The sequence below is a fragment of the Micrasema longulum genome, unplaced genomic scaffold, assembly GCF_059751315.1.
Source record: "Micrasema longulum isolate JH-2025_06_02 unplaced genomic scaffold, ASM5975131v1 h1tg000123l, whole genome shotgun sequence".
NCBI classification, from domain to species: Eukaryota; Metazoa; Arthropoda; class Insecta; order Trichoptera; family Brachycentridae; genus Micrasema; species Micrasema longulum.
The window spans coordinates 820,389-835,285 of NW_028277329.1; the positions used below are offsets into that span (position 1 = coordinate 820,389).

Consider the following 14,897-nt stretch of genomic DNA (forward strand, 5'->3'; position numbering starts at 1 on the left):
TACCAACAATCACGTTGTTCAAATATTTGTCCGAGCCTTTTCCATTCTTATTTAGTACACTGGTTAGGCTCCAAGGATCTGCGTTGCCCATCTCAGTGATCCACTTTCTCTAATTCGTTTGCTTAGCTTTTAAAATGGCAGCACGATAGGCGCGCCGCGCAATATTTACCTTATTTTCATACTGTTCGAGCACGTCTGCGGAGATCACCTTACTGAGGGCAACTCCCAACCTACGGGGTGCCCTTTTGAAAGAACCTTTTAGCGAGGTTAGTTCCTCGCTCCACCAAGGTGTCTTTAACCGTCCGCTAGATCTAGATCGACCTAAACTCGAATCAGCCGACCGTGTCTCGGGACAGTCAGACAATCTTCATTCGAAACATAATGAAAATATTTCCGGATACTCCAGTTCCCTTTTGTATCCAACGTATCCAACTATCGCGTGTCGCCAGAGACAATAACGACCGAAGTGACTTGTCGGTATTAACGGTTGGTACCCCTACCAACCGTTAATACCGACAAGAATGAGTATTATTGGTCACTCAAGGATAAATAATCACAAATCAGCTATTTATCAATATGTGTTTATTAAGCTTTCAGTATTCTTTTAACATAATCACAATCATTGAGATCAATAAGTTATGCGATTTTGGCATAATAAATATTTCAAAAAACGGATTTGACCGGTATTAAACACCGTGACAGGTTATACCGGTCAAGCTTTGTTCATATGTAGCCCTCGGGAGAGTCATACCTGGACCAATCAGCATGAGCTCTTACTTTTTCATTAAAATTATCCTCAGTAATGTTATTTTTTACAGCATATTTATAGGCCATTTTTTTTAATCTGAAGCGAGGTGCAGCCATACAATATTTTCATCTTCTTATTCTCTTGTGGAGACTGGATGTTTTCCCAGCTGTCAGCTATCCCAGTTTTTGTTTTTCAGTCTTTCTTTAAGCGTTGAAAATAGTACGCTAGTAGATCGAGCTGCTTCTCTGATCGGTTTCCTTTCATTCACTAGTTTAAAAGCTTTATGTAACCGATCTTGGCTCCATGATGCCTTTAAACGTGGTCCGTTTCGTATTTTAGACATTCTGAAATACTAAATTAAAATAAGCCAAAAAACTTTCTATGTAGTAATTTTACTTGCGGGTAATACCGGTCAACTTGACCGGCATTGCTTGCCTAGAAACATTTCTGTAAAAACATTTTTAGGTTAAGCACCTTCAAAGTTCAAAATCGAAGAATACTTGAAATGATCGATAACTATACTAGAATAATTATAACTAACAATGCAAGAAACATAATAAACAAACCCTCACTTTTTATTGTCTGACTAAGAAAATTTACATCAATTTGGCGTGAAAACAATTGATGCACATTCATCCTAAACGTGCCCTGGGAACTGAGCGGCAATCGGTGCAGCGGCACGGGATATAGTTACGCCACCAGTTTGATATGTGTGCGTGCGCGGGAATGTAGTAATACTAGTTATATTGTAATGACCGGTATCACCTCCTGACCGGCATTACCCGGTTTTACCCTACGCTACTGTCATCATCACCATCATCAGCCGTCTCTTGTCCAATGTTGAACATAGGCCTCCCCCTTTAGTCTCCATATTTCCCTATCCTGAGCCAACCGCATCCAACCACTTCCAGCTACTCGTCTTATGTCATCAGACCACCTTGTCTGAGGCCTGCCGACACTTCTACCCGTTCTGGGTCGCCATTCCAGGACTTTTTTGGTCCATCTAGAGTTTGTGATTCTGGCTATATGACCAGCCCAGCTCCATTTCTGGTTGGCAGCCCTATGGACCACATCGGTAATCTTTGTTCTCGCTCTAATCCATGTATTGGTTTTTCTGACAGGATCTAATATATACATATTATATTTTCTAATCCGTGTTGATCGAGAAATATATATTGGGAATGCGGTCCCTCAGCGCCCCGCCCCACCCCGCCCTAAGTTCAAACCCCGCTCTACCCCAACTTGATTCCCATTTTCAAATAGTGGGTTATTTACAACTCGCTGAAAATGGCCCCAAAATTAAAATTAGCCCGTTATTCGATCGAACCATCTTGTGGGTCCTCTGCCCTCTGTCCTCTTGATCGCTAACCCTCGACTGTTTCCGTAACTTCTCTTTCCGGTTCCCAGTTTCGCCCATCACACATAGTAGGTCGTGCTTCGAGCTCCGAGCTCCGAGTGCAATCGGTTCCTCGCTTTTGTTTTCATCGTCACCGTTGACGAAGGTTCACTTTCACATCTGTAAGCTGTGGCGAATGGGATCACTATTTTCCCGGTAATAATGGATACTCACCATCAATTTTTCGCCTGAATTTTGCGAGTTGAGTATTTTAGAAATCTATTTTCGGTGTGTTGTCTTCGCGAAGTCCGAGGAATTATGTTTTCGCTTCAATTTCAGTATATGGGAATATTGCTTCATTCACTGAAAAGGGTCTTTTCACCCGAACATTACTGGTTTAGTAACCAGGAAAATATTTGCCGGTAGAATGTAGGTATTATACATATAGATCATTTTGTTTTGCTACTGAACGATGCGCGATGATCCGATCTCTGCCCTTACCCCTAAGAGTGTGTCGGAAACCACTGTACCCACTAGAGGTGGGATCCGACTGACTGCCACCACTAGGTATACTTGGGTTCTTACTTCCTACTTCCTACTGGACTGGCTCACTCGTAGTTTGACACCCTTCTGAAGCAGTCTGCGCTAATTCCCAGCTGAAGACATCGGCCAGGAATGGGTACCGTGGGAATCTCTGTTCAATTGTACTTCTACCGACTTGGCATTTAGTAAATAAATTTAGACTCCATCAAATTACGCCGCTCGGAAACTTTTTTAATTAAGCTGATTTTTTCGCGAATTAATTTGGATATTAAAAATTAAAACGATTTTCCCGTAAACATTAAATTAAATTAGCGTTGTTGACAAGATTTATCCCAGACACAAATCTGAGATGGGTTCTGTCCTTCGGTTTTTTTGTGTCTCCGCGGACATTCAGCTGAATGAGTATTGAACTTTTATAGTTTTAGCTGTATGTACCTTTTATACCCATCCACATAATATTATAACGAATATGCTATTTACAGATGAGTATTACAAAACAAGGAATAAGAAAGTAATAAGAAACGTTGTAATTTTAATTAATTAATGGACATCCGTTGAAAATCTCTAGGTATCGACCGTAGCAAAAACATATATTTTTCTCTGCACTTTCCTCGTAAAGAAGAGGGTAGTCTTAGGTACCGCGAAACCGTCCAATTTTGCCCTCAATGGGTATTTTGCGAGTCTAATCTATGCTCAACCTTTAAAAATATATATTTCCATTTGATTTCGGTAAATTTGGTACATTAAGGAGGAAAGTAGATTTAGGTATGTCACTAACTTCACTCAGAAGCTTTTGTCACTAACTTTACTCCGTGACTTGTCAGAACCTGTCAAAGTGCGCGGGTAATTTGTTACGGGCCAGTTACGACTCTGTGTTTTTTAATATACTGCTAAGTAGGAAAGACAAAGGTAAGTTTTCCTTGTTGCATGATATAGATAAAGGTTTTCAGATCATTTACTGTTTATATTATGTGCTGTCAGTAGCTTAAATCAAGAATTATGACGACGGGCAAATTAACCCGCATAAGTTGAGCCTCTGGGGTGTGAATTTTGCCCAAAGTAAAAACATTTCATGATAATATCGAACAAATTTTTGTACTAATAATGTAAATAAGATAAGATTGGCTGTGTACACATTCCACCGTTGTTTGATTCGATTGTATACCAGAATCATTGTGAAGAGGTAGAACGTATGAAATTTTTATATATTGATGCAAAATTTCTTGTAATTGGAGATTACAACCTCCCAAACATTACGTGGAATAATGTTGAAGCATTACCTGCTTAAGTCGTTAATTATAATTGTAGTAAATCAACCGTTGTCGAAAGAGAAATAATCAAAATGGCCCAATTCCAAAATCTGGTTCAGTTAAATTCCATAAAAAACAAAAATAACAGAATGCTGGACTTGGTATTTTGTAGTGATGCATCATTTTCTGTGTGTGAGTCTCTTGATGTTGTTTTAGCTGCGGATGTTCATCATCCAATTCTAGATATTCATAATTTAAATTTATGTAATATTATTTCAAATAAGTCCCATCGTAATTTTAACAACGCGAACAACGCGAACAATCAAATAATTTATGATTCGTTCTTTAATGTTGATTGGATGTTTTTGCAGGATAGTAATTTAGACAGCATTGTTGACACGTTTTATAATATAATTGATTCAAATGTTCCAATATCTAAAAGTAAAACTAATAATTTTCCTATATGGTTTAGTGGAGAAAAGATAGATTTAATTTTTAAGAAAAAAACAGCCCACAAAATTTACAAAGAATCAAGAATTTTGTCTGATTACATAAATTTTCAGTGGTTCAGAAATGAATGTAATAAGCTCTCTCGTGTTTGCCATAAAAATTATCCGTAAATTTTTTTTTCATTATTCCAAAACCCTTCAAAATCATCATACCAAATACTATGCACTATGCCTCAAAATCAGGAAGTGACTTAAACGATAGAGTCAATCTTTTTGGTGATTTTTTAAAAAGTGTTTATGACAATTGTAACCGACCCGTTACAGGGGGGTTGGCGGCTTCGTCTCTCTGGTTCCACTCAATCGGCCCACCCAGCGTAAATGGGGGGCCTGAGCCCGGCGCACCGAGAAAGCACTGATCGTTAAGTCAACCTCAGTAGCCCTGAAAAGGGCTTTCCAACAGGTCCTGTTGGTGTAAAGAGGCGAGCGCAGTCAGAGCAGTCACGGCGGAAGCCAGCAGCGAAGCACGAAGTCCAGCGGGAAGCGGAGGGCGAGGAGGCGGAGAGTAAAACACGATACAACTGCCTCGAGCGAACTAATGTTTATTTCTAAGTGTACCCATTATAAGGCCCTCGCGGCGCACTGCCCGACGCCGTGTACGCGAGCCACCGCCGTGAGTACAGGCGACCACTCGCCCGGCCTCCCTCACTCACTCTGTCCGACGGCCGGCCACGTAAATAGCGGCGTCCGCCCGCGCGCGGGTTTAGTCAGCAGTATGCCGCGTAGCGAGCAACTTACAAAATGAATAATGAATACACAATATACAAATATATAAACCTATCCAATATTTTACACTATATACCTAAATTCATTATCTAAACTATATTTTGCCCTCGGTGTTTGTCAAGGCCGAATCCGAAAGCGAAACAACTCGTCTTTATTCTGGATTTAGCTCTTGACTTTCTTACATACACCGAGGCCCTATACCTTGTTAAATACATAATTATTTTATTCATTAATTTTCATCATTTGCCCGCGCGTCTGGAACAACAATAATACCGAGTATACTTGTTTACCTAAATTAAAAAATAATACTAACTTACATTTATCGATTCTTAATATTGAACTTAAAGATATTAAAAACAGCATACTGCAACTTGAATCTAAATGTAGTTATGATCCTGACATCCCATCCCATCTATGTTTTTGAAAAAATGTGTTGATTGTCTCTTGCATCCTTTGTATATAAATCACTGTCAGAGGGACAATATCCTAATGCATGGAAATCCAGTTTCCTAAACCCAATTTTTAAGAGTGGTGATAGGAGTGACAGCAAATTATCGTCCAATTTGCATATTATCTGCCATCCCGAAACTCTTCGAAAAAAAATGTTTTAAAGAAACTACTTGCATCGACAAACTTAAAGCATTTTATAACAACCTCTCAGCATGGATTTATGTCTGCTAGATCTACACTTACTAATTTAATTTTATACGAAAATGTCATAGCAAATTCTTTTACATTGAGAAAACGGGTAGATTCTATTTACACTGACTTTAGCAAAACAAGGTGTGTTTAAAAATTCTGGTCGCCAAACTATCTAATCTGGGAATAAATGGTCCCATGATTAAATGGTTTCAAAGCTACTTGACTGATGGAACACTAACCGTAAAAAATTGTAACACTTTATCCCAATCTTTCTGTGCTTCTAGTGGTGTTTCTCAGGGTTCCCATTTGGGCCCAACACTGTTCATAATCTTTGTTAATGATATAATGGATGTATTTGATGATGTGGAGCAGATTGCTTTTTGCCAATGACATGAAGATTTTCAAAGTTATTAATACCGTAAATAATTGTGTGATTACAACGTAATTTAGATAAAATGTGGTGCTCCACTAATAAACTTCAATTGAATATCAAAAAATGTCACATAATGAGATTTTTTAGAATAAAAAATCCAATTTTATTTGATTATCTGATGGGTAATATGCAATTAGTATCAACTTCTGAGGTGCGCGACCTGAGTGTCGTTTTCGATCAAAAATTATCCTTCATTAGTCACATAAACAACATTACTAGTAAATCACTGAAAATTTTAGGCTTCATGTTACGTGTGACTAAGGAATTAAAAAACATAGGCACTTTGAAGTTGATGTATACTTCATTAGTGAGAAGCCAGTTTAACTCTACAATATGGACTCCTTACTACAACTGTCACCAAAATTCTCTTGAAACAGTCCAAAAAAAATTCTTACGGTATATAAATTTTAAACTTAGAATCAGTCATGAATTTTTAAATTACGAATTTATACTAAAAACATTAAATGTGTGAACATTTGTTTGCCAAAAGAGATTTCAGTGCACCGTTCTCCCTGTTCACGGCACTCAGCCTCTTTTCAATATCTTTCTAGGTCTTTCCATCCCTAATAAACATACTTCCCAGATACACAAATTCTTCTACCTGGTTCAGAATATCTCCGTTCACACTGATCTCACATTTAGTTATATTTTCATCCCTTTCAAAAATCATCACTTTTGATTTATCAACATTCATAGGCAAATCGCTTTTCTTGCATACATCCTAGACTTTTGTTACCAAGAATTGCAGGTCTTCTTTGCTGCTAGCAAGAAGCACAGCATCATCAGCCTACAGAAGTCAGTTAACAGTTATACCACTCATTTTTGCTCCCATTCTTAAACCTTTCAGTTCTTTCATACAGTTATCGATGTATATGTTGAACAACCATGGTGACTTTACACATCCCTGTTTGACTCTTTTAGAAATGTTAAACCACGATGTGAATGACCTATTCACCTTCACACATGTTGTGCTGTCCTTGTACAGTGAAGCAATAGCCCTTGTCGGATTACCATTCACTCTATACTCCGATAAAACCTTCCACAATTTCTCTCTGTCAACTCTAACAAATGCCTTTTGCAGATCGACAAATGCGCAGAAAAGTTTCTGGTGTTAAGCCTGAAACTTATATAATTATTTTTATTATATTTTTTAAATTAATTTTTTGCACCACAACAAGCCAGGAGGCCCTATTATAGCGGTGAATTACAACACAGAACACCCAGGCTTGAGAAATATCAAATTTAATTTTGGTGTTTTTACCGGGAATCGAACCCGGAACCTTCCATGCTGTCTTAACCACTACACCACGGAGGCCGCCGAAATTAAATATATTATTTATTACTATTTTAATCTTCAGCCCTGTTCTATAAGTTGTGTCAAATACTGTCGACTCTTTTGTTAATAACTATTGCAACAATAACTTTGGTTATTTAAGGCATGTATCACTCGAATTTTGGGTGCTTTGCCGAGAAAAAAGACTACATTACTGCTCTAATACTCGTACAACATTGTTTTTCAACCTGTGGGTCGCGACCCCCTGGGGGGTCGTGGAGCCGCTGTAGGGGGGTCGCGAGAGGTCGAGAAAACTTCAGTTTTTTTATACAACATATAATTTGTGAGACTTAAATAAAAGTCGATAAGAGTTAAAATTATTATATTTAACAAAATTTCCCTATAATCAATCATACAAGTCAGAAAAATGCTAGTTCGAAACATGTTATTACAAAGAAAATTAATATTAAAAATGTGTTTAAATAGAAAATGATTACATCTGTGCTTGCTTATCTTCGTTCATTTTAATGTTAAGGTTGCGCTTGAGTTTGTTCAATTAATTTCTCCCATCGTGGATCCGTTTTTGCCACATTAAGTATTAAATTGTTTTCCAAATTTAAGCGATTTCTTAGTTTACATTTTATTTGCGCCATTGATGAAAATGCCAACTCGCACAAGTACGAGGTAGAAAATGGAACCAAACACTTCAAAGCCTCGATTGTTAATTCCGGGTATTCTGTTTTTCTTTTTAACCGAAACGTATCCAAATTTTCAGACTTGAATTCCAAGTGTAACATCCCATCGGCAGATAGTTCTAGCAGATTCTCTTTGAGTTTAGTTGCTAAATTTGCCTCGTTTATAGCTGCATTTAAAAACGGATTTAAGATCCATCTTTGCCCAGTGTTATCCGATATCTCTTGCAGTGGGAAGTAATGGCACACAACCGAAAATTTTTTGATAATGATCCTTAAGATAAAATAACTTTATATAATTTTGAATTCTCTATCCTTACCTCTGTTTTGTATAAATACATTGATCTTCTTAATAAAGATACCAGTCTCGAAGATGTCGCGAAAGCGATGTAACCGGCCAATATATATTCCAAATTTGTGGTTTAAAGTATCACTCGTCATTTATTTATATAATAAATTGTTTGTAATATTAGTTAGAAAGTATCGACATTTCAATGATTGCATGAAGTCAAAAATGTTGAATTATATATAGTTTAAGTCATTTTAGGTATGTGGGTTTAATAAAAAGATGTTTCAATTTTTGTAATTACTTTAAGGCATTTCATAAATGTAATAATTGTCCCACCCGGGAACCGTTGTGCATCGAGTCCAAACATTCATTCAGAGTTCGCTTCTATTTTACATACAGAACTGTATTCCTCATTTCGCGTAGACATGTTTTTCCACGTTAGAGTAGAAATTACAACCGTACGGGGTTCAACTTTTAAGTGTCAGAATCAAAAACAAACTTTTTGTCGTTGCTATGAACAAATCCGAACATGTCGGTTTGTACGAAAAACGTCAGTTAAATCCATGTTTTTGTTTGCTTCCCGTCAGTTACGTTTCACTGTTCAGTGCTAGAAACAAACGGAATAGAGGTAAAAGTATTCAAGTATATAGGAATAAATTATTGCTATCCTGGGTTCCTTTACAACTTCACTCCCATTGTATTTATAATTCCATGTAAATGTGTATCTATTAATTACAGGTATTAAGTTGTAAATATGTTATATATTTATATATGTCAGCATTCTTGCCATTTCCCTCGTGACTGAGGATGGCGGTTGGACTTGATCATTCTTTTTGAGGTCTGCCTCCAACCATGTATAGAGTACCTACAAAATTCATTATTATAAAACAGTTACGACATTTTTCATCTCTCCTATATTAAATTCGGAAGATTCCTTATGGCCAAACAGTACTAGAGCGACACTACGTCGCAATGTATGGTGCATCGCAGCAACGCGAAATATTCTTTTCACTGCGCAAAGTAGAACGGTTTGGGTAGGTAGGAAGAAATTGCCCGCCCTTATATGTATATTTATTGTATTTGTATATAAAGTGTCAAATAAATAAATACCCGGTACTGATCTTCATTTACCTGTTTCAGGATGTGTCCGCTCATCCTGCTGGCGCTCGTGGCGCTGGCGGCGTGCGCGCCGCCATCTCCGCCCGCCGCCGCCCCCTCCGCCGCGCTGCACAAGCGCTCCCCGGCCTACAGCTTCGGGCTCGGCAAGCGGCGGGCCTACACCTACGTGTCCGAGTACAAGCGCCTGCCAGTCTACAACTTCGGGCTGGGCAAGAGGGCGGAGCACGAGGCGGACTACGCCGGACCCGAGCCCGACGACACCGATGCCGACAACGACAACGAGACCATCGACGACACTTCCGACGCTGACGATGAAGATTTATACAGTGAGTAGATCACTGTCACTTTGTCCGGTCTAATCTAGCCGATATTACCAGGAACTATTCCTTACACCTTTTTACCATGTCCAGGGAGTTGAGCTGATGTGACGATGACTCGATGGCTACTCTCAGGTAAAAATCCTGAATAAGGAAATCCAGCGGAGATAATTCTGCCTCATTGCGAAACAGTCAAGGCGTTTGCCTATCACTCTCGAGGTCCAGGGTTCGATTCCTAGCATGATTGATGTGAAATATTGATATTAAAGGTTTTTCAAACTGCAATATTTCATTGTTTCCGGAGTAGCACCTGAAGCATAAGACTGATCACCTTACCTTATGTGACAGATAGTCAAAACGCACTGCCTTTAGTTTCCAAATGCAGCGCTCTATACACCACTGGAAGTGGAAAGGGGTGTGCTCTATTTAATTTAGTTACTTAATAATATATTTCATCAAGTTCTTCTCATAATTATTATACTACCCTTATATACGGGAGCAAAGTATGGAATTCGAAAATCAAGGGTGAAAGTTGGCTGAAGCGCGGTAAAACTACGTACGATGTCGAGATCCACGCATTATATGAGGCTGTGATCCATGGCATTATCAACAATATCAAGGAGTTCTGCATTGGTTTGGACATGTAGAATGAATGGACAGTGAAATAATCCAACAAATACTTAAAGATGGACATGTCAACGGTTGGAATAATAAGCGTGCATGGATGAGAAAATGTATGAATGTAGAGGAAGAGAGGTATGCATGTAAAGACAGGGTGATATGGCATTTTTTTCTCTCCGCCTAAGCCTTTAGGGAAACGTGAGAGTTTGTTCATGTCGCTGTCTGTGGTAATTATTAATGGCAGTGTTGTCACGCTTAGCAGAATACAAAGGCAAGCATAGTCCAAACATAACAGTTTCATAAATTCTCAAAATAATTCAAACTTTACAAGACTGCTTTCTTCTTCAATCAGACATTAACTCTTTTAACCGATGGTGTAATGTCAATAAATTAGAACTAAATATTAAAAAATGCAAAATAATGTTATTTCATAGAGCCAAACAACCGATTTCCTTTGAGTACCTAATAGAAAACTCCAACATTGATGTAGTTAAGTCCATCAGAGATTTAGGAGTTGTTTTGGACTATAAACTAACATACAACGAGCATATAGATAATACAGTAAATAAATCACTGAAATTACTTGGCTTCATTAACAGAATATCCTCTGATTTTACTAATGTCCTTCTATCAAAACTCTTTATTGCTCAACTGTTCGCCCTCTTCTTGAATATGCCTCCGTTGTCTGGTCTCCATTCTATGTCAATCGCATAAATCACATTGAATCAGTCCAACAAAAGAAGCGTGATGCTTGGACTAGAGAGAGGTAATTATTCTTATGTTGATATGGTCCATGTTGAATATTTCTAATCTACAAAAACATAGAACTTATATTGATTCCATGTATATGTTCGGCATACTAAATGGTATAATCGATGTTCCATCATTACTGGGACAAGTAAAATTCAATATTCCGACTCGTAGGTTGTAGATCGGCATAGAACAAACTATGGCCTTAATTCTCAAATGACCCGTCTTTGTCGTATTGTTAACTCAAGACACGATCTGGACTTTTTTGGTTTAAGTTTACAACGATTTAAACGAGCAGTAAATAAATAGTCCAGATCTTGTCTTGATGTCCTTCATGTTTATCAATGCTTCTTTTCTTCTTCTTTTTAATGTTTTAAACTATTCTTTTATTGAAATATTTAAATATTGAAACCCTATAAATTGTATACATGGACAATGTCCATTAATAAATAAATAAAATAACAGAGTTGTACAATCTTAACAAATGTTGCGGAAGTTGGTGGGTTCTTGCAAGACATTGCACCTTCAAAGTCATTTCAGAACATTTATACATACTTACCGACAATTCCACTATATTTTTTAACCTTGTAATAAAATTAGACAAAACCAATCATTTTAAAGGTGGTTTTATGTTTTTCTTTTATTTTTATTCCAATTTTTTCTTTCTCTTTCTTTTATTTTTGTTCCAGGTTTTAATCCATGTTTTAAGAAAAATAATGTAAATTATTTTATTTCATAATAATATACATTGAAATTTAATTTATTTTGCACCGCATTTCTTTAACTAAAGAAGAAATTAATTTGATAATGTTTGACGAAAGGTAAAAGGAAACCTTTTCAAATGAACCCGATGAGTTATGTTTTTCCTCCTTGTATTTATTTATCTGATACTTCACAAGACATGGTATTCCTCACCGGCAAACCCTGTGCCGAAGAAGACATTTTACATTAGGTTTAAATAATAACTATCAATACTCGACAAGAGTGATTTATAAAATAAATGTTTTCAGGTGGATACCAGAAGAGAGCTCGCCCGTACGGGTTCGGGTTGGGGAAGAGATCCGACGCCCCGGAGGAAGACAAGCGACTGTCGCGAGGGTACGAGTTCGGGCTCGGCAAGAGAGTTCCCTCGTACCAGTTCGGACTCGGAAGGAGATCTCCTTACGAGTTCGGATTGGGCAAGAGAGCGGCCTACGAGTTCGGACTGGGCAAGAGAGCAGCCTACGAGTTCGGACTGGGGAAGAGGATGCCGTCTTACGAGTTCGGGCTCGGCAAGAGAATACCTTCGTACGAGTTCGGGCTCGGCAAGAGAGCGTCTTCGTACGAGTTCGGGCTCGGCAAGAGAGCGTCTTCGTACGAGTTCGGGCTCGGCAAGAGAGCGTCCGCTTACGAGTTCGGTCTGGGTAAGAGAGTTCCCCCTCCGGAGTCGGGTACGGGGATAGGCAAACGACTTCCGCTGGCACTCTACGGCTACTACGGGATGGGCAAGAGGCAGCGCGACCTCAACAGGTTCAGCTTCGGACTCGGCAAGCGGGCCGAGCGAGAGGCGTCCGACTCCTAAGGCCGCTGTTCGGGAAGGATCTTGTTAACTTTACTCTAGTCAATTTTGGGAGAATTATTATTACAGTATAAGCCCATCGGGAGATTTCCAAGGAGACATCTTTAGTCAATTCATTAAAGGTGCTCCGATACTCTAACATTAACTTACTATAATCGCGTAAAGAATAATATGACACGTTGAACTAATTTGATGAACTCTATTCATGTTGTACTATATTGTATAAGCGAGTTCTGAAACTGAAGTAAGATTTCATATAGCCGCTTGAGTCCCCCCGCTGTCCTCTTCCTAGTCTCGCCGCATGCCGTACCCCGCTAAACTTTGCCGGTTTCGCAGGAAGTGTCGTTCTCTAGAATTTGTAAATAATTTACGCTTCCTACTTATAATTCAATGGCCGGGACAGACAACGCAGAAGGTATATTATATATGTATTGTAATAAACAGCTTCAGTCAATCATTGCGTGATTTATTCATTAATAAATTGTATATCTATTTAAGTGTTTAGAGACTTAATTTTAAATAGTATTTTTATAAGTGTTACTTTTTGATCTTGAGATTTATAAAAGAGCCTAATATGGGTATATAGTGTACCTATACGATTGGAAAATAAATGATTACACGCTGTGTAAAAGGAAAAGTATTCTATTTGGATTATTTGATAACAATTTGTAATACATACTAAGTAAGCAGTAGGTGTGGTGTATTCATTATACAAGGCTGTACAAATGTATCCATTTTGTGTACAAATTGATTAAATCCTAAATACAGAAGCATGAGAAAACGTCAACTAAGTTTCAGTTCTCGTGCTTGGTGGGCGATGTTAGATGTTACTACATATATTATTTGTGTTTCATTCCTTCGCGCGGAGGGCGTGTCTCGCACTCAACTTTACGGGAAGAGGATTTCTCAATAAAAAAACACTGCATTCATCCGCAATTTGTGTAATTCTTTAAAATGGCGAATAATACTTCCTCACCGAGGGGCACACTACACGATGTACAGTTAATTAGAAAGCGAGCAAAACAATTTACAAACCGAATCACTGTTACAAAATGTGCGGAGCAATTTTCACAAACCACAAGAATATAGGCACTTTTTACATTTCTAAGCATTTCAGCCTTTTTAAGTCAGAAATAGAACTTTGCCAATTTAGCCAATTAATCTGGAATGGTAACGAAACAATAACACTCGCACTCATTCGGTCAGGTCTCTAATACCACACGGTAGAAGAAAGTTATCGGCCTAATTAAGACAATTCACATGACGGTACCTAGGATGTACAATGTACAATGTACATCCTATGTGCGAGGTAAAAAAATAAGCAGTGGGTGATGTCATTTCACTCGGTGATGAGAGAATATTTATGGTTGCCCATTGTGCGCGAGTTTAGTGCGACAGGTTGCAGAATTACGAAAATGCCGAGTGTTTACGGAGAAAACTCGGTACGCTAAACCGCAATAAAATTACTTAACTAATATTTGTATGTTTTTAAAATTACCACATGGGATTAATTTTACAAATATCTGTGACAGTCAGATTTAACATAAATCAATATTAAAACCCGAGAGAGTGATGGACATGCAGTTGACAGAAATGGCAGCGGGCAGCGAGCAGAGCCAGCGAGCACTCGCAGATCACAGGAACACGACTATACACGGTAATATGTGTCTCATGGCTTCGCTTTATAATATTATCATATGTAAATCAGTCTAACTAAATACAAAACAAATTAATTCAATTAGCTCACATTGTCAATCAGATCACCCTAAAGTCAACTAAAAAAAAAACTTGTCAGTCTAAACCAATTTTATAATATAAAAGACAAAAATATTGCACAATGTTTTATACATAATTAATATCATCTCATATATTACAAATAGCATCACCGATTTATTTAAAATGACAAATGGAATATCTAAATGTAGATTTCCGATATCTATGGGAGCTACGGTCATGCGGAATAAGATGATCTTACTTAATGCAGAAGAAAATTGATTCTGTATACATGTTAGGTACGATATTTATATACCCTATAAATAAAAAATACACAATAAAAAAAAAACAAGAAAGAAAAAAAATTGCATCATGATTAAA

General features: G+C 37.9%; 1 protein-coding gene across 1 annotated transcript in view; it reads left to right on the forward strand.

The window, feature by feature from the left end:
* AstA (allatostatin A) overlaps positions 1-13,739 on the forward strand; it is a 147,616-nt gene extending 133,877 nt beyond the window's left edge. The window contains exons 2-3 of the mRNA XM_088240473.1: positions 9,579-9,883; positions 12,256-13,739. Of these exons, the coding sequence (XP_088096599.1) occupies positions 9,579-9,883; positions 12,256-12,806 (856 nt within the window). The 3' untranslated portion in view covers positions 12,807-13,739. The remainder of the gene's footprint in view (positions 1-9,578; positions 9,884-12,255) is intronic.
* Positions 13,740-14,897: the final 1,158 nt, after the last annotated feature.